This window comes from Pteronotus mesoamericanus, unplaced genomic scaffold (genome assembly GCF_021234165.1).
Source record: "Pteronotus mesoamericanus isolate MK-2021 breed Mesoamerican mustached bat unplaced genomic scaffold, CSHL_Meso_final contig_65, whole genome shotgun sequence".
NCBI classification, from domain to species: domain Eukaryota; kingdom Metazoa; phylum Chordata; class Mammalia; order Chiroptera; family Mormoopidae; genus Pteronotus; species Pteronotus mesoamericanus.
In genome coordinates, this window is record NW_026555228.1 from 5755393 (window position 1) to 5777311 (window position 21919).

The 21919-nt window shown below is 35.9% G+C and overlaps 1 protein-coding gene across 1 annotated transcript; it reads right to left on the minus strand.

Annotated features, from left to right (window-relative positions):
* Window positions 1-741: 741 nt before the first annotated feature.
* FANCB (FA complementation group B) lies at window positions 742-18486 on the minus strand. The gene is made up of 9 exons (XM_054581185.1): window positions 17539-18486; window positions 12583-12735; window positions 10636-10728; window positions 5756-5884; window positions 5154-5156; window positions 3097-3263; window positions 2016-2449; window positions 1664-1901; window positions 742-1153 (listed from the first exon to the last, which is right to left on the minus strand). The coding sequence occupies exons 1-9, from the start codon at window positions 18484-18486 to the stop codon at window positions 742-744; spliced, it is 2577 nt and encodes an 858-aa protein (XP_054437160.1).
* Between the last annotated feature and the right edge of the window lie 3433 nt (window positions 18487-21919).

The following is a 21919-nucleotide window of genomic DNA, read 5'->3' on the forward strand; positions in this document are numbered from 1 at the left end:
AGATGCTTTTCAGAGAAATGTCCTAATATTTTCACATTCCTAGAGACTTTAACAGTTTCACAGAAATTTTCTAATAAAATGTAAATGATTCCAAACACTTTCCTTTCTATGGTCTCGCCTAGACAGCCCGCCATTTAAATTTCCACAGAAGCTTGGTCTTTACCGAAAGTTGCGAATCCTGACAACCTGGTTTATCTGTTTGAAGTTAATCTTTGTAAGCTAGATTCACTAAGCAGAATACAATAAAATCTTTAGATTTTTTTAAAGATGCAGACCAAAATACTGTTAGGTCACTTCTGCCTTCCCTCACGTGGTAACTCTAAGGCAGATTTCTCAACCTCAGCATTTTGGGCTAGATCACTCTTTCTAGAGGGCTCATCTGTGCAGACTAGGATATTTAGCAGCATTCCTGGCCTCTACCCACCAAATGTGAGTAGCACTCCTGCCTCACCCTCCCCACTCCTTCTGGCGATCAAAAAATGTCTCCAATGGTAACTCTGGGTGGAGCGGTGGCGGTGGGAGGGGAGAATGGGGGAGAAGGTCAGAGGGAGGCAAAAGAGCCCAGCTGGGAACTGCGGTTCTAAGGCATGCTACTCCATGCACCATCGAAACTAAGATTCTACACAAAGCCTCATGTTTTATTCTTATAAGGGAGGCATAGAATGTAAAATAAAAACAAGTGGAACCAAACATTCTGGCAAGGAAAAAATATTTTAAAATATAATCACAATGAGATTATAATTATAAACCACTCAGTTTCTGCGCAGCAAGGTCTGATTTCAGCTGAACCTCAGATAATTTCACAGTCATTTCTCTATAAAGGGCACCACTCACTTTTAGGTCCATTGCCAACGTTTGCCTTTCTCTCTGAAGTTCTTCTCTGTAGGGGTGGATGCTTTCTTGTCTGTCTGACAAAGCAGAAAGAACAGCACTACTCTTTTCTTTACTTGGTTCACACCTTTGCACCAAGTTGTCGTCAGCCTTAACCAAGGCAGAAGAAAGGGAACAAAGGATAACCAATTCCTTCTCCAAAGTTAATGCCAAATGACTTCTTAGGAAATCCTCACTTCCTGATTTTAGATTTTTGAGGAAACAGTTTATAGGGAGAATTCTGGTAAGATTATGAAGGCATTGTAACAAAGCTGTTTGATTCCTGGAATAAAAACAAACAAACACAATATTATAAAACTCAGGACAGCACAAAGTGGTTGTGTACAACATATTATAGTAACCGATTAATATTTATGTATAAATACTCGAGCAATAAATAGAATCAGTAATGCATGCAATCGTTGACAGATTCAGACTGTAGCAATCAAAAATACATATCCTACACCAAGTCAGTTAATAGTCATAAGGTTGCATCCTGATTTTTTTTTCACTGAGTAATAAGATCAATATTATATTTTAAAATTTCCATTGTGGAGGAGAGGTAATAGAAAACCTTAAAATAATTATTAGGCCGTAAGCAACCAAAAATAAAAACAGCCAAAAACAAACATAAAATTAAAACAGCTTCAGTTTTTAAATTTTCCATTCATGCTATACTAAGGCAACGACCCAGACATGTCCCGCAATGGCCTCCACCACAGGGATCTCCGCTGGACTACACATTCACCACACACTAACTTTGGTCGACCAATTCCAATTTGATGTGCATTACCTGGAATAGACTATTAAAATCCCTTCAAATGGTGTCCTTTGTTTCCAGTGGAAGAGCGTCCCATACAAGCCTTCTGGCCCTTTACAAAAGCAAATTTCTGGAAATTCTTTGATTACTTCACATTCCATGTGTTTTAAGAGCCATGCCTTCATTGAAGTCAGAGCATAGTTGGCTGATGTGATTTGGAAACAAGTTTTGTGCAATGTTGCAAGAAGCGCGTAGAGATCTTCCATGTGTTCTGCAAGAAAAATATGTCACAAGCTCTGTCATTAAACTATTATCAAATAAAGACAGTTCTTACAATTTTATGATTCAATTAGGTATGTGATTAAAAAGCACCAACAAAAATTACCTATAGGTTTCTTTGGAAATGTCACTAGGTACCTCCCACTTGAGAAATCTTCTAGGCTGAAAGAAAGTCGGCCACACGGAATATAACGATGTTCAGAACAGTTACCATTTCCTCTCTCCCTAACTTGTAGCAACACAGCGCAACAAAACCGACTGAATGCTAACAGCGGCGAAAGAGATGTTACAGCAGTAACAATCTGTACACACTCTTTCTCAGATGGTTGTCCGCAAACAAAGCTCTCCTCCTCCTCTTCCTCACTATCACCAGTCACCTTGATCCTTTTTGCCTCTGATCCTAGTTCATATGGCATTGAGCATGGTGCTGGAATACAGTGTCTACTCAACTTGATCACCCTGTTTTGACACTTAATAAGCCGAAAGCTGGAGCAACGGGGTTCATCCATTAGCAATGATAAAGACACCTGGTTCAGGGACCTGTAAAACATCCAGAATTTGGTTTAGTCTAGAAGTTCATTCTTTAAAATCAAATAGATGATTAAATGACATACAAACAACAGTAAATATGTATTCTCTCCTTTCCTAGGAAACATCATTTCAAGGGTAAAATGTATCAGAAAATTAAGCATAAAAGCCAACTGCTTTTTAAAAAATCCTGTAATACACTTCTCTTAAAATAGGAAGGCAAAAACATTGTAAATATGCTGGACTTTAGGAAGTAACAGAAGGAAATGGTAATTTATTTTATACTCTGAATTTTGTTTTCGAAGTAGATTTTCCCTCCGTTCTTTAAAACAAGAAAAAAACTACTCATTTTTAAAAAGACTTCATTTTGGTAATAATTTAGAATGCAAATACTTATAGTTCTAAAGTAAAAATTGCATTTTATACTTCCCTAAATGACTTGAATAAAATATGCTTTTTAATACAGAATATTGTCTATCGCTCAGCAATAATGATTTTTGCGATATGATATTATTAAAATTAATCTCACCTGTTTCTATTTACATTTTTTTAAGGATACTAGAACACTGCAAATTACATATATGGCTTACACTATATCTCTGCTGGACTGTGCTGTTCTAGAGAATCAAGATAAGAGTATCATGTTAGAATTTACTTACAGTGACAAAGAAGATGTGGTTTTCACTCCAACAACCAAGCTATCATCTATTACACGATACCATATCTTCTCTACTAGCTGTTCTGAACATTGAGAATTGTCTGATAACTTTTCATCACAAGTATGGACAGGATTTTCTTCTTCACCACAAAGAGTAACAAGGCACTCCTTATAGAAAAACATGTTTAAATAACTGATTACAAAAAATACTATCAAATGTAGCAAAACTAAAAAAAAAAAAAAAAAAAAGTGTGTATAAGCCTTTGGCCAGGCCTTAAAGCTTACATTTTAAAATAAATTACCTATAATGTATTATATTATAGACTATATATAATTCACTGAAATAAGACTTGTGAAACATATCTAATTAACTATTTACTCAGATCAAGAAGCACGGCATGATTGGAAACACAGCAGGAATGTAGGCCTGGAGTCCATTTTGAAAATAATCTGACAATATGTAGCCCAGGCACGCTGAGAGCAATCCAACCTTTACCTTCTCGGTGACCTACACAAAACCTTTAACTGTAAACTTTTATATGAATTAAACTGATTAAACTATCTTTGGGCTGCTGATCGATTATTGCGAAAATTTTATTCTTAAAGTCCAAGTCACACTCATTCACGTCCACAAATATATGGATTTATAATATCAACAGAAATAGTAGGGAGAGGAAGAAGAGTAGGAATAGTAATAATAATAATAATAATAATAATATATAACACTTAATGAATGCTTCCTATATGTCAGGCACTGTTCTAAATGCCATCTGTGTGTTAATTTGTTTAACCTTCACAACAACCCTAAAACTCTAGGTCTTTTCCAGATTTTAAAAAAATGAGGTTCAGGGAAGTTAAGGGTCTCGCCCTAGGTCACGCAGCTGGCAAGGGGTACAGCTGGCATTTGAACCAAAGCAGAGTGGTTCCAGAGCCCACGCTCTATGTTAACCCTTAATCTACTACAGGGTCCGGCACAAATAACACCCCTTTTTTATGACAAAATCATAAGCATGGTCATTCTGTAACATGACAATATCACACTCAAGCACACCAATGACATTTGAGGTGAAATGTTTAAATGAAAACTATAAATTATGACACCCATATTATTACCCTACCAACCTCACTCAAACAGGGCTTGCTTCTGCTGGACCCTGCATATTACCCCTCTATGTGTGAACTACCGAAGAACGCTAGGAGCACTTGCACTAGAGTGAACTAAACATGTTCCTAGGAATCTGACACTTCCGCTAGTAAGTGTGAGACATGAAGCAGGCCATTCATCCACAACCTGCAGAAATATTTACTACCTGTTAGGATTGCTTTTCAAATTAACCATGTAAAGGGCCAAAATGCTGTCTCGCACACAGTGGTTTCAATGCATTAATTTCTAAACATTTCTTCCCCTTTTCTAATACTGGCAAAATCGTTTGGGTGCGGTAAGGAAGGGAAATGGGGAGGCTGTTTTGTTAATCCTCACTTGATATATTTTATTATTTATTGGTTTTAGAGAGAGAGGGAGAAGAAGGGGAGGGAGGGAGGGAGAGGGAAGGAGGGGAGGAGAGAGAAAGCAATTGGTTGCCTCCCCACCAGAGGGCGAACCCAGAACCTGGGTATGTGCCTTGCGGAATTTGGAATTGAACCTACCACATTCCAGTGCACAGGACCACACTCCAACCAACTGAGCCACTGGGCCAGGGCAGAGACTTAACAATGACTTTCATGAGGTTTCTCAGGAAATTAGGAGTAATACAGAAATGTAACATCATGTGTTTCTGTTATGTTTCTTATACTAACAGAATCATATTTTGGACCCAAATCCTCATTTTACCAGGACTGAAATATAGACACAAGGCACAAGCCCATTATAAGAATGGGCAACTTTGAAGAAGGTCAGAGCAAAGCACTAAAGTGACTGGAGGGAATAAAATGCACCGTCAAGTTCCTCTATGTCCAGCATTTCTTGATTTATTTGTAATTTTGCTATACTCTCCTTCTCTGCATGGAACTAACGTGCATAAAAACTGCTTTTATGAACTCAAAGCAGTTTTTGCTAACTTTCTACATTACCGTACAGGCATAAATAACTGCAAGGTACTTGAAGAGGTTCTTATGATGGTCAACCACAAGGAAAACGAGAGTAAAATTATAAAAAGCAGACATAAGGGCTAAAAATCAGAGCAATTTAGGGACATTAACTAGAGAAATAAACATCCTTGAAAATGAACCATGCAAGAGCCTAAAAGAACAACTGTTACACTAATGATGAAGTTGTGTTACCATCAATACAAGGTTAAATAGTATTCAGTAATTGTTTAAGAAGTCAGGAAATATATAATTCACTTAGAAGTAATTTTTATTCAGACTATACATATAAAAAAGTTTAGTTAAATCTTTTTAAACAAAAGGACTTATTTCCCAAGGTTCCTGATAGCTGAAATTTTAATATCGTACCAAATAAGAATAATTTGTAAATTGGTAAAATATTGGCTTCTTAGTCACATATTTTTCAATGCCATAAAAGCCCACCATTAATAATCCCTGCCACTTTGCTTCTTGATCCATTGAGCATTTCTAATATATTCCATTTTCCAATTTAAATAACTCTTCAATAGGTTTCAATTCATAAAATGATAAAATGGTCTCATGATTAATTTTACCTCTTCAGCAATTGATGTACTATCTTCTTTTCCTTGAATCAGGTTCATTAAAGCTTTGTAAGATTTTAAAACAATTTTTTCCTTAAGCAAAAGATGCTGCTGTATTTCTGGAATAGAAGCCAAACCAACCTGTAAAGTAGAAAAAAAAAAAATCATTGCTGGAGACATAATTTCAAATGAAACCTGACATACCATTAATTCAGAAAGTGCTCTCTCCAAATCTGCCTATTAATTCATTTTTCTATAGAAAAGCAAAGAATACTTCTTAGAGCAAAAGTATTTTATTTGTAAATTTTAAAGGTCTAATTACAAAGGACAATAATGCAGCAAGTAACTGCAATCAAATTTACATATCAAAATGAGAGAACATGAATATGTTAGCATTCCTTTCACTATTGAGTTATGTGATCAATCAATATGCTTAAGTCCAATCAATATGTATAAAAAACAAAGCCTACCAATACTTTTACCCCCACAAGGAAACTGTTTTTCTTGCTGACGTAATTTCTGCTTCAAAAAGCAAAAGGCATCATTATGAATAGAGTCATTTTTAATTTGATACTATTTGAAATCCTCTGTTCATATAACCTTTATAAAAAATGTTAAAGATAACACATAAACTGTCACACATTTATTTTTCTGCTAACAAACTCAGTGCTAAGATTGACTCTTAATTACTGTGGGAAAAAACTGGCTCTGAACTGGACATAGAGAAATCCATTCCTTTTATTGCACCAGATAAATAGATTTCAGCATGAAGGATCAAACATTCATGAAGTACATTTTGCTACTGAAAATTTAAAAGGAGTCACATCATTGAGCTGATACAACCTGTTTCATTTCATATGGATATCTGAGACTTTTGAAGTATTAATCCGGTTTTTAATATAAATGTTTTTCTAGATTGGAAAAACAATGCATCCTGTTCTTCAATTTCTTTCTTTTAAATTACATTTTAAGGCAGGTAAATTCTTTGTCTCTTTATCAATGAATAGAAGTTGGAGAGTGAAGGAAGACTGAATCATATTTTACCTCACTGAACAAATATAAAGTGTCTAGCTGATATTTTGAAATTTCATCTGTTGACCAAGTTCCAAGGGCTCCGCATCATTCACACTCCATCATTCATTTGCTAATTAGTAATTTAGGAAGGGAGACGCGCCCCTCAGAGGTGGAGCAAATCTGAGACTGCTGGAGGGGGAGGGAGTGAAGAGAGGAACATTCGGGCAGACTGAAAATAAGGGCCCCCCTCAGAAATGATTCTGTTTTGTCTTCCCTACTCCCCTCAACATGCCCCTTATTGCAGGATTAAACAGCGAATCACTGGACCCCTCAGATATTCAGTTATCAAGTTTTGTTATAAAACTATGAAATTAAGCACATGGTAAGAAATTTAAATAACATAAAAGTACATTTTGCCTTCCCTTCCTAGACCGTTAATCCCATTTGTGCAGCCAACAGATTGCTCACCTTTCCAGAATTTTTCCAAGTATGTATTAAGGAGTGCTTTCTTTCTTCTCCCAGCAAACAAAGACCCACCCAAAAACAAATACAGGAGCACGCATGCTAGAGAACCTAGCTTTTTGTTCTTTTTACTGTCATCTCTCTCAAGCATGCAGCAGAGTGCATAATACAAAGAAACATTTACAGACAAATTATGAAGTCAGCACCCATGTAACAACCACACACTCAGGTCAGAAGCGGCCCACCCCAGCCACGAACCTCCTTCTCCACTGGAGGCAATACCACCTCGGCCTTGGAGATAAGTTTCTGGTTTGTCTTCATAATTTTACCCTCATTTGTATGGATTTGTAAAGAATATTCTTACTGTTTTGTGTGTTTTGCTTCAGAACTATTGATAAATGGAATAATTCGGTTTAGAGTCATCCATTCGTCCCTAGTAGCTGCACTTCCCGCCTTTCCTAGCTCCCTGGTATCCCATCGCGTTGACGGATGGCTGGGTCGCACCCCATTGCACAATATCACACACAGGGCTGCTGAGAACACTCTGGTACAACGACACGGGTCTCCCCAAGCCCCCTCCAACCACCACTTGGAAAGCAAATTTCACGAGGGAAAGAACAGTAAAATGGACTCTAGTTCACGCTCCACCAGTGGCTTAATCTTTCTGCCTCTCCACTTATTACCTCGCCTAGAAAATGGGGGAGGGGGTAGACTTGTTAATCTCTGAAAGGCCTTCCAACGCTTGGAATGTTTTCAACCCCAACTATCTCATATTCCCTACCTGCATATGCCCCTGACTTCCCTTTATGTTTCTTTCATATTTTCCTTCTTTTCCTCTGTGCTTCCTTCTAAAGAATTGCTAATTAGTTCTGCATGTGTTTGAGTCAACTGCTCAACTTATCTGTTGAGGTTTTTTTCTTTATTTCAATGTATCTTTCGTTTATAGAAATGCTATTTGGTTATTTTACATGAGTAACCCCTTATCTTTCTGTACTTAGTTATTCCGTGGCAGCTCAAAGTCTTGGATTAACTACTTGTGAGATTGATAGGAGGCCTAAAATACTTTTGAGTGTGGAAAGAGGCTTTTCTGTTTGTTTCCGCCCTCTGCCTAGGGCGCTACTGCTTTCCATTCAATGCACACAATGCACACGCCCTTGGGGCCAGAGCAGATAGTGTTCTGCTGAGCTCTCTGGGTCCCACCCTTTAGCTAGTGGGTCCAACCTTTGGCATCTCTGTGCCGCAATGGAAGAAAGGCAGTCTTGGGCCACACATTAAACACATTGGACCCGTAATCACAAAAAAATCTCATCATGTTTTAAGTAAATTTATGATTACGTGTTTCTGCCTCTCCACTTATTACCTCGCCTAGAAAATGGGGGAGGGGGTAGACTTGTTAATCTCTGAAAGTGTTGGGCTGCATTCACAGCTACCCTGGGCTACATGCAGGCCATAGGTTGGACATCCCTGCTTTTGAGTTTGGCTGGATCATTGATTCTTATATTTTCAGCTCTTTGAAGGTTTTAAAACATATTTCAGTTATCATTTTAAGTTGCATTATCAAGAAAGTTGGTCCAAATTAGTTGGGTGACATATTATCAGAAGTGGAATTTCTGAAAGTCATGCTTTCATAAATTATATTATTTTGGCATCATTTCTAAATCAGTGTAAAGACCTCCCATATTCTTTTTGATAGGTCCATAGTATCCTGTTGTTCAGGTATATACTCATTTATTTACTATACTCCTAATTATGGATATTTTTACTCTAATATTGTTTTCTATAAACACTACATAAATGTTCATATAAAATCATCATTGCTTACACATGCAAGTAAGACTTCAGAAGAGATTTCTAGAAGTGAAACTACAAGAATAAAGAGATATGTGCAATTCGTATTTGAGTAGCTAGAACAAGTCTCCCTCTGAAGGGGTTGGACCACTTTACATCGTCAATGGTATTTCGAATGCATATTTATATTAAGAAAATTAAGCCTCTGTCATGTGTTATAATTTTTTATATAACTTGTCTTTTTATTTATTTTACTTTGTTCAGAGTATAAAAGTTTTCAGTGTAATCAGTCTTTTCCTTTATGGTTTTATGTTCGCCATGATATTTCATTTATCTATTGTTCACATTCATATCTAGTATGAGTTCAGTAAGCATTTAGAGTATTCACTTTAATAATGAAAATAGTTCCAAATAATTATAAAAGGGTCTGTAAAGTATAAATATTTACTATCCAACTTTTGACAGACAAGTTTGCCAGGAGTAGAGGAAAAAATTAAATGATATAAAAAAAGAGACAAATCCAAAAGGAGGAACAATTAGCCTGTCCTCATTAGTGTCATTTAAAAATAAGGGAGGGGACATTATCCTAAATAAAAAGACCAATGAGAAACATAATAGTTGAATATATGTGTGAACGTTGATTGGATTCTGAAAAATGTAATAGAAAACATTTTTGTGGCGGTTAAAAACATCTGAATATGGACTGAATAGTAAATAAGGTGAAGGGATTTTTATTAATTTTCTAAGTGCAATAATGGTATTTTGGTTACATAGGAGAATGTCCTTAACTTTAGGAGATTCCTACTAAAATACATAAAAGTATTGTAATATTAGCATCTTTCCGATGATTCTGCAAAAACATGTACACACATGTACAGATGCACTAACAGATGAGGCAAATATGATTTCTCCAAAGGTAACAGTAGTTGAATCCATGCGGGGACTACAGAGATAATCACTATACTATCCTTTGACCTTCTCTGTATATTTCAACATTTTTACAAATGGAAAAGGCAGGTTCAAAAGGAACATCTTATAATCATATTTCCATGCATATTTGCATATATTCATTTGAAAAATCTGCAAGAATATATATGCTGAAGTATAAAAATTGATTAAATCTCATAGCAGAATCAAAGGTAATTATTTCTTTTTAATATTTCTTTGAATAGTCTGAGTATTTTACAGGAAATGTGGATTACCTTGAGGCAATAGGAAAAACTCTTTTTTATAGAGCTTCATATGGAAAACTTGAGGGTGAACTGTTCACGTTTGGAACGTGTTATGATTCATCATATTTGCTGCCCCTTAAAAAGAGATACCATGTATTCTGATCTTGCAGACCAGAAAGAATGTGTTTTTAAAAGTGAGTTTCTAATATTTTACCTTATGAGACATTAAATTTACACAATCTTATTATAAAAAGGTATCATTTTTAGATGCTACAATTATAAGTGATGTCATAACAATTTTTACAAAGGTATGGAAAAGGTAAAGATCCTTCAAATACCATTTATTCCCAATCACTGAGTTGCTTATACTTTAAGGATCGACCTTTCAATGTTCTTTTTTCATTCAAAATAGCACTAATCCAAAACAGCAAAAGCAAAAAGCAAACAGACACTAACCTGCACTCTTCTTTCCAGAGCCGGAATCACCAAATAACAATTATCTGGTTTGTCTTCAAATAAGTCATCTTCATTGGAATCCAATGCTTCGCTCTAATAGATAAAAAAAAATACACTGAAACTGAAATTTTGAAATACATTGAAAATTCATAATATTAATATACAATTAAAGTTTATCCAGTCAAAGGGCAGTTTTCTATGTTAGACATGATCATGTAAAAGATAAAATATATATTCCCCCATTTTCTTATAACTAGGAAAAATTACAATTATTACCATTACTACCCATGTAACATCTATATACTACTGCAAAAAAGTATCAGCTTACTAGATTTTTATAAAATCCTAAAATCATGTAAGTAGAGAAAATAAGAATCACCCTCATTTTACTAATGAAAAAGTTGAGGCTCAGAGGCATTTTATATCCATCTGAAATTTCAGGGATATTATTTCCCTTATGCCCCACATCTTAAGATATGAACTGTCACTTGGTTTTTTTCAAAGATTTTATTTATTTGTAAAGAGAAGGGAAAGGAGAGGGAAAGAGAGGGAGAGAAACATTGATGGATTGCATCTCGCGGGCCCCCTACTGGGGACCTGGCCCACAACCCAGGCTTGTCCCCTGACCTGGGAATTGAACCGACGACCCTTTGGTCCGCAGGCCGCCACTCAATCCACTGAGCCACACCAGGCAGTGTTGTTGCTTGTTTTAATAAAGCAGTTTCACTTCATTTTATTCCTTAATTAATCCATCATTACCATGTTTATTGATATAAAGGGATTTTCAAGAAACAAGTTAATTTACAGTATTTTTGTCACTTGAGTGACCACCAGATATACTATATTGAAAAGCTTAGTCAATTCGTATGTTATTTGTTGAAAGGACATTCAATATATACAGTCATGTGTTACATGACATTTTGGTAAACAACGGACCACATATACAACTGTGATCCTATAAGATTATAATGGACCTGAAAATTTCCCATCACCTAGTGACACTGGACCCATCATAAGACTGTAAGGCAGTGCCTTACTCACGTGTTTGTGGTAATGTTGCTGTAAAACAAACCTACCGTGTTGCCTATCGTATAAAAATATAGGCACAGGAATATTGTATAGAGCATACAATTGGTCAGTACATAACACTTGACAATGACAATAAGCAACTGTCACTGGTTTATGTATTTACTACATTAGACTTTTTGTCATTATTTTATAGTGTACTTTCTATGTGTAAAAAAAAGTTTGTTGTAACACAGTACGCCATATTACATACACCAGCAGCAGCCTCACATATCATGTTGACCACATCTCTTGATTGCATCATTTCATCTTGTGCTTGACTTAATCTAATGATGTTTTATAAATTTAGTGCAGCCTAAGTGTACAGTTTCTATAACATCTACAGTAACGTCCTAGGCCTTCACATTCACTAACCCCTCACTCACTGACTCACCCAGAGAAACTTCCAGTCCTGCCAAGTGCCATTCGCGCTAAGTGCCCTGTACAGCGGTGCCTTTTTTAATCTTTTACTGTGCCTTTTCTGTTTTGATATGTTTAAATACACAAATACTTACTGTTATGATACAATTGCCTACAATATTCAGTATAGTAACATACTGTACAGATTGGTTGTCTAGGAGCAAAAGGCCATATACCATGTAGCCCAGGTATGAACTAAACTATAGCATCGAGGTTTGTGTAGGTGTACCCTATGATGTTTGCACAATGACAAATCGCCTAACGACACATTTCTCAGAACATATCCGCATCGTTAAGTGGCATATGACTGTATTTTTAAAAGATTAAATCCATGTACTTTTAAAGTTCAAAATGTTTTAATATGAAATCACAAACATTTAAATAGTGGGTCAGAAGGTTTAAAATCTTCAAATTTTCTAAAATGGTCCTTAAAGTAATGTATAAAAAGCATATAGAACTTACTGAAATGTTTATATTGTGAAGATCTGTTATTATAAATGAACTCAGGCAATTTGAATTTAAGGAGTCCTTAAACAGTAGCAGTACTTGTTCTCTTCCAGTTCCGATAAAGTCATCTACAAGTACTGAGCTAATTTCTTCCCACTGAGCAGCAACCTGAAAGAGTGGTAAAGGAAGAATAGAAAAGGAAAAAAAAATCAGATGTGAAATCAACTATATCCTTTCGTTGCATTTATTGTCATCAATCTTATAAACAAGTAATAAAAATGGTAGTATAAACATGAAAAACTAAAATAAATATAGAGGGATCAGAAAACATAAGGAGTTGTAACTTTATAAATATCAAAGTACTTAAATTTAATATTTTTATCAACGTTTGTGCACGTACAACAACATTGCTGATTTCTGTATAAAATTTTATTATAATTTTTAAAATCTAATACTTTTCAGGACTATTTTGGAAATTCTGACATTTCTCATGAGAAAGTCTAGCAAAGGTTCTTTCTCTAACATGGCTAATTTAAGAATGACCCTCACTCCCATAAGCCTTGCTGGAGATTCACAGGGTGGGGGAAAGGTAGGTTAACAGAATAAACTCTGTGTTTCACATACTCATAACTGTAAACCTACTACTGTCCCACCCAAAGAATTCAGCTGGTACCGACCAGCACATACTTCGAGAGCTCTCAAAATAGAATAACCTTTAAAGAGTAAAGATGACAAAAGATTTGACTTTGGGTAGTAAACACATAATCAACATACAGCTCGGTGATAATATTATAGAATTGTATACTTGAAACCTGTATCATTTCGTTAGCCAATGTCACAGTAAATTTAATTTAAAATTTAAAAAAAGTCAAGATGAACTTAATACCCTAAACTCTGGTTGGGGAGAACATAACCATTATCAGAGCCACAAAAAAGGAGGGCTTGTAATAGTGGGCCACCTAGAACTATACCAGCCTAAAGGAATGATTTGACCAGTTTATACCAGAATGTGAGACCCCAAGTTTAAAAGAGAAGACAACTTCTTAAAGGTCCATAAAGCTAAAAGCCTCCAGATTGGTCCCCTGGAAAACTAACACCATGGGGATCCGATACCCCTTCTCCCTCAGACAGAAAAGCTGTAACTCTCCCTCAGAATCCCAGATACATCATCTAGAATAGATAGTACAGGAGGGCAGCTTGCATTAGAGCCAGAATATAAATAAGGCTCTTCAATTTATATAACCAAGTATCAACCCTTCCCGTTTAAGCAGTGATCTTTCACTTATGCAGGGAAGGACCTTACCTGTAAACCTATGTCCTCTCTTCCTCCCACCTCTCCCCGAATTCATGGAGTATAATAACAATATAAGACTATACATATAATAACATTAGTTATAAGAATGTGCTCAGCATGCAAACACCGTAGAGCTGTGCACTCATACATACACATACACATCTGCAATCCATAGGTCTACACTAGTGTCACCCAAAATGCAAGGCATATACATAACTTAAATTTTCCAATAGCCAATAAAATTCTCTAGTAGCAGTGAAAAGAAGAAGGTAAAAGTAACTTTATTATGTTATTTAATCCAGCACATCCAAAACACTATCATTTCCATTGATAATAAAAATTGAGGTACTTTCATTTTTTTACTAAATCTTTGACATCTTGGTGTGTATTTGACATTCTAGAACATTCTAATCCAGACTAGGTACATTTGAAATGTTGAATAACCACATGTGGCTAGCAGCTACAGCATCAGACACACACTTCTACAACCTCTTTCCATGTACAACACACCAATACCTATTTCAGGTATATTTAACAATGATCTCAATTTTGAAATGCCTGCTATACAGAGTTCTCCCCAAAACTCGCAGAGATTAATTTCTACCCAGGAGAAAAAGCCTAAGAGAAAAGCTACTCGTGTGTTTTTCTAGACTCAGTTCTCTGTCTCAATTCGTCATTGGATAAAAGTTATACCTTAGGATGGCTGATTTGAGAACACGCTAACCTTCATTTTATTATTTTTTCTAATTTATGCTTGTTTGTATTTAGTCTATCTTTGTAAGCTGCCTTAATTCTTTTATGGAATGGAATACCAAAAGGATGGATGGATAATATAAGACCATAGCCAACCCAACAGAAGACCAAACTGTTGTCTTCACCCATTTGGGGGAAAACCGCCACCACAGACACCATTGTATTTTTCAATAATGTATTTATTTTATTACTAAAAACCTCTTACATTGTATCACAACAGTAAATTCCTCTCAGCACTCAGTGTTAGAAAATATTTTTCCTTGATACTATACATTCCATTCAATTGTAAAACCTGATGCATTTGCTTTGTCTTAACTGCTAAACTAAGTGTAATTGCTCACATGCAATTACTTCCCTTAACTATCCTCCTCCTTTATTTGTAGATTCTTAGCATTTATTCCTGCTTTTAAAGTAATCAAATATTTTACCCTAAGCTATATCCAATTTTTAAAAGTAGGTTGGTATAAATATATCAAGATAGAGTGGGAGAGGCGTAACTCCAAGGTTACCTAGGCAATTTAGACGCACTTAACTTGCCTGATATCGGGGACTAACTCCAGAGCTTTCAATACAGGGCACTGGTAAACAATTTAGAATTATCAGACCCCCTGGGAAGGTAGCCTAAGGCAGATGGCAAAAGGGGCTCAGCTAAGTACTGGTAACCTGTGGAAAGGATGGTGGTCCATTGTAAATAACCCTAGAACACAATTTCAAGGCAGAGAGGCCAACAGTTACAGGTAGGTTCACAGGGCCTAACAGTCTCCAGCTCTGGGTAGTAGGTTTGCAGAGCTCTACAGTGTCTAAGCACGGGATCCACTACAAGGGAGTTAGGACAAGATTCCACTGAATTAACAAGGCATCAGGAAATTGTTTTTTCCTTATCCGGGTGAATTAGGGACCTTAGACAGGGCCAAGTCATTGATGACAACTCTGGCCCTAGCCTATCATAGCTACCTGCCCCTTACTGAGCTTCTCCTCTGTGCCAAGCACTGTGCTAGACAATTTACAATGTCATTTTACTCAATCATCCCCTCTCAGAGGCAGGGTGATTTCAATTTCCTAAAGATGAGAAACTGGTTCACAAAAATGAAATACTTTCCTTAAGGTAACACTCTAAATGGCTCAATTAGGATTCAACCAGGTTAACTGTTCTTTCCATTACCCTGACCCCAATGAGAATTATGGGCTATACAATATGCTCCCCGCCATTTCTTAAAAGGAAAAGTAGAAAAAGACAGAAAATATTATCCAAATAACCTTCAAATAAAAGTAAAATGTGCTTTTAAAAGATTGCTTTCAAAATAAAACAAGATAGTTTCAAATAACTTTCCTTTTGAGAGTTTAAGTGTAACAAGTTGAAAATGCCTGCAGCTGAAATACAACTGAAGCCTACAGTAATCTCCAGGAAGCAGAGGTTACCTTGGGGGCGTTCTTGTTTTTCCAGTTTTGCCCCAGCCAGGGATTGGTGGTCTTCCTTCCGCCCTAGTGACCTTCTGCACCTGGCTGTCAATTGCTCGGCTATTGTGTTCAGCTCTCAGTCTCAGTTTCCCTATTGTCTCACCAAGGAATTTCCCTGGCTCATCACTATCCTGTCTCAGTTACACAATTCCTAGTAACATAAAGGCAATTTACCAGACAAACCCTGATAAAACACACTTTCAACCTGATATTTCCACATACACAAAAATAAAGATTCACATAATGAATGCCTCTCAAATTTTCTAAAATATTTATCAATATTCCATGTTGTGATAATACAATAGAAATTTTAATTGAGCTTCTAATAAAATGGCTAGGGCGCACAAAATAAGGCACTGTGCTTTTCCCAAAGTAGCACAAAAACCTTAAAAGTTGTATAATGTACTAAAGAAAATCACTATTGGAAGAGATATTGCTGACAAGTAATCATTATTTATCTTGAACTGTAAACACATCACACAACTGAATGAGCTGATATATATCTAAAGCCAGGAGGATGTATGTTACCAAAAAAATCAGGGTCGGAGAAATAGTATCGATGCAGACACAAAGTTATAACCCTCCAATCTCCTATTTATTTTCTGCACCTTTTTACCTGTTATTGAACACTTGATACCAGAGAGTATTTTATTTTAAAGCAATTTCCAAACCTTACATTAAAAGGTGCAACTACTGTAAATGTAGATAAAATGTGAATGTTTGCTAAGGACAACTCTGAGTTTCAAAATAGAACATCATAAAATTCTCTAAGCATCATTCATCTCTGGAGAACAATGATCTGCCCCTTAGGACAACAACCACATTTCAAGGAATTCCTCTAGATTCCAATTTAAGTTTAAAGAGATAGTTACCAGCTTTTAAAAAGTTGAACTTATTTGAGGATTCTAAGAAGGCTTATGAAGTCAAATCACTTAAGTATAAATACACATCCAATTATATTAATAAAAATTAGTCACATTAAAAGACAAGTAAATATGTAATAACTGTAGTTATACATTTATGTATTTCCAAACTCAAAGGTTTCGTGACTCACAATGGCAAGCCTGAACATTTTCTAAAGATTTATTTTTAGAGAGAGGGAAAGGGAGGGAGAGAGGAAGAGAAGCATAAGTTACTTCTCACAACGTCCCCAACCAGGGACCTGGCCTGCAACCCAAGCATGAGCTCTGACTGGGCACCGAAGTCGTAACCTTTCGGCATTTCCATTTCCTAGAGGACGCCCAACCCACTGAGCCACACCAGTCAGGGCGAGCCAAGACCTTTCCCAGGTAGTATTCAGATAACTCTAAGAAAAAAGAGTAATGTAACATATATGATTTTAAGTGTAGTACTGAAAATTGATTTGGATGGTAAGACTCCACGATGAACTAACTCTATGAAGTGTAGGAACGCTCTCTAGGCCTAAAACTGCACCAGTTGAATGATTACGAGAATAAGTACTGTACCTGAAAGTTCTTTTCCCAAACAGCACAAGCACTCGACCTAAAGGATACAATGAAAAGGAGATCTTCACCTGAATCCATAAGTTGAACTTCACAAGGATCTCCAAACGGAAGCTGGCACACACTTTTAGGAGTCCCATTTTGGAATGAAATCAGCTGATTCTTTCGAGTAAGGGCAATGAGAGACATTCTTAGCTGGTTGTTGACAAACTCAGTTGCACAGACATGCACATGAGTTATTATAGTGCTATAAGCAGGAGGGATAATGTATGTATCACTTATTACTTCTTCATTCTCAAGGAAGTATACACAAAATGTGGTATTCCAAATTGCATAATCTGATTTTGAAGGCTCCGAGGGGCCTTCTTCCTCAGATAAGTAACATTTCTTTTGTCCTAATAAAACCATACCTAGATTTTCAATCTCTCCTGCCCACTCAATAGAGGAAAAGTTAAAAGACACAGTAATAACTTTGCCAGTTTGGGAAGAGATATAGAAGAATGTTTTGACATGTTCCCATAAAATTAAAGGACCATTAAAGACTCTTATGCCATCCTTCAACTCATAGCCTAGTCTAAAACTCAAACACTTTTCAAATTTATTGGTACTGTGAAGAAATAGTAGAAAATATTTGAAAATATTATTCTTTTCATTGCACTGCATCATAACATAAGGGAGGTTCATTTCAGTTCTGAAATCTGACACACAGTTGCAACAGAGGATTTTTAAGTGATAAGAGTTTTCTTCTTTTATGCTAAAGAATCCAGTGGACTTCTGAACAAATGCATTTGTTTCTCTGTCAAATACCATTCTTCTGACATGTAATACTGGTATTTCTGCAGGCTCTTTATCTGCAAAATTTCCTTTAGACAGTTGAAAAACAAGGACTTCCCCATTATAACACAAGAGTCTTTTTTGTTCGTCAGATGACATTGCTTGTTTGCTCATCATTCCACAATATCAAGTCTTTGTGTTGGTCCAATTTTCTAATGCAAATTGATTCCATCCGATGCTTTAAACCTAAAAAAGAAATGAGAAAAACAGCCATCAGGTAGGCAGAGTTGAAGAGAAAACACGCTCTTATTAGAGAAATAATTACATTTGTTAAAGAACTATAAATGTAAGCTCTGTATGCTATCTTAACGTCACACTTAACAAAAATCATATCCCAAGTATTATTTCTGTATAGCACTTAAAAAAGTTTGCAAAGAATACAAATAAACACATCACAAACAATAACAGAATGTGTTAACGGCAACCATTAGAAGCTGTAGGCTCTTTTAAAGTGACTGCAGACATTCTTTCTGGCTCAGGGAATTTCTTAAGGGTTCCCCTTCTCTCTTTCAAACCTATCAACCTAAAATGGTCCCCCCCGCCGCCCCCTCATCAACAATTCAAATTATGTTCCTATAGCCCAGGCGCTTGGGTCCCTGCTTCTCCAAGAAAGGAGCTCATATAGACTTTATGACCAAAATGAAAGCCCAGAAAGAAAAACAGGAGATGTTATAACATGGCTTTTAAAAAATCTCCACAGGAGTAAACAGAAATAAATCTTAAATCTTACTTTACAAAAGCAACACTATTTTAAGACCTAAGTCACTATTCTTACTCAAAGTAGAAAAAAAACAAGTATTAGTAATAATATAATGAATACAAGAATTATATAATAGCTATCAATTACTCATGCTTATTATTATATTTTGCCGTGTATGATGCGCACCTTTTTTGCCCAAATTTTTGAGGAAAAAATGAGGATGCGCATTATCTATGGGTGCAATAATTACACAATCCCATGTACAATGCGGACAAAACGGTGGGTGCTCATTATACATTGCAAAATACAGTAATTCATACTCTTTTCTCCTACCAGTGCCCCATTTACACTAGGAAATTCAATTACTTCAGAAATAAATGAAAACTAGGTCATTTACAAGTAAATAATATTGTTTTCCTCTCTTGAATGAGAAGCAAACTCTGAAGGCTTAGGTTTTGTTCGTTTATTATAAATATCTACTAATAGTCCAATTAGAAGAGAAGTATCATATCACTGAACCTTATCTACAAGTTTAATGTGGCCTGCATATTAGAGAAATGACTGATTTGGAGAAGATTCTCCTTAAAAGCAGACCAGATTAGTTAGCATCTACTTTCAAACCTTATTGTCTAATTTCCAAATACATCATTTATGGTTTTAAAATTCTTTGCAACTCCTTTCATCAAAAAGCAGCACTTATTTTTCTCCTTGAGTGATGGCTGGTCATTATGATGCACTTCTAGCAAACAGAATGTGGCAGAAGTGACAGTGTGTGACTTCTCAGATTGGGTCATAGAGCACTAGGGCTTCCTTGTCAGCCTCTTCCTTGGATCACCTGCACTGGGGAAAGCCACCTGCCATATCATTAACACCTTCAGGAAACCCCGTGGAGATGGGCAGAGAGCAAGGAAATATGGCTTCCCCGGAAAGACAGTGAGGGGCTGAGGGCTTTTGCCAACAGTCATGTGAGTGAGGCGCCTTGGGGTCAGATCCTCCAGCTCCAATCAAGCCTTTCGTTAACAGCCCTTTGGAGAGATCTTGTGCCAGAACTACTCAGCTAAGCTGCTCGCAAACTCCTGATTCTCAGAAATTTTGATATCATAAACATTTGTGGCTTTAAGATGCTAAATTTGGGAGTCGTTTGTTATGCAGCAACAGACTAATACATTCTTCTATGGCATTTTTTTAAATTAAATTGATGGTACTGTTTTTAAGAATTTCACGAAATCTATGACCTAAAGTAACTGGAGATATTGTACCATAACACAAAGTAGTAGATGTCACTGGCTTATGGATGTGTTGTCAGGCAGTTAATGTCAAATATGTGGGACAAACAGGTAGGTACCTCTACATTTTTATGAAACTACCTTTTACTTCAAAGGAAATAAACATGTTAATTATATTACATCGAACTGTATGAATAATGATTTCTGTATTTCAACTTTCCCACAGATATGTCAGGGTTCTTAAAAGATTTCCAAAAAAGGAAAAGCATACAACGATATATTCAGAGATAAAGATCTAAGAACACATTGCCTTTTACTGCCTACTCAAAAAGTTCATCAGATTTCCTAATAATCCTAAAAAAAAAACCTTCTGTGTACAAAGGATTCTTTAATTTTAATATTAAATGTCACAACTGCTTTGACTCACTAATATCCAAGCGTGACAGGAGTAAAGAGACTCTGACAGTGAAAAGGTCAGTAGAATTGTGTCCTGATAAAGTTGTGACTTAGGAAAATCAGGCCTCTTACCTTCTGTTCTTTTAATGCGATATATCACCATGTTCCTTAACTTAGAAACCTCTATCTTCAAACTTTCTGTTCTAACTCCCACTACAGTAGTTCAGGCTTTCATTCTCAGCCTGAGATAAAAGCTCTTGAACTGGTCTTCCTTATTCTAGACTCTCCCAGCTGCAACAAACCAATTTATTTATGCTATGTCACTTATTGTTCTAAAACACAAACTGTATCTGGTAATTGCCTCCTAATTTAAAAACCTTGAACGCACACCCACACTGTTTTGAACATATGAATGATGTAGAGATAAAATGTTGCAAACCGCTGTTATAAAGTTTAGAATGGTATGCAAAGCCCTGCTATCATCCTAACCCAACATTCTTTTAGCCTGAGCTCGAAGCAAAAAGCAAAGTTACTCTTGTGGGTTTAGAATCAAATAGATTTAAAAACATAAATGACATATAAAAAATACATATATTTTTATTTTTAAATACTATTGCAAAAACATACATATTTTCAATGTTATTTAAGTGGGCCACCTTCAGAGTTAAAAATTAGAAGCTACTAATATATTAATGGAGACAAATTATTCCCTCAAACTTTCACATACGTAAATATCTATTTTATCTTATACTAATGAACATCTGTTCTAAGAGTAAAAGTTCTTAGTATATGCTCATAAAATAAACCTTTAAATCTATGGAATAAGTGGTGATTTTCTTTTTTTTTTAGATAGAAATAATCTGGAAACAAGTGAAAAGAAGGTTCAATTCAGAGGTTCTTAAACCAATATAAACAAGCCCTGAGTAATCAAATCCATTATCAGGGCACCAAGGTTACTACTCCAGTCTATTGGTCATTTGACTTTTTTGCTTAGTACCCTTAAAACAATGGCTGCAGAAAAAAAAACTAGGTTAACTCAAACCAGTTAAATTTTACCTCCTACTGCAACTATGGTCGGGGTGGGGGGTAGGTTTGGAAATAGATTATTTATAAAAATAGTATGTAATTAGAATGAGCATTTCCTGTCCTGTATTACCTTAAACCAAGGTCAACAGTATATATTTGATATATAAAATATGTGAATATACTAGAAAAACAATACATGATA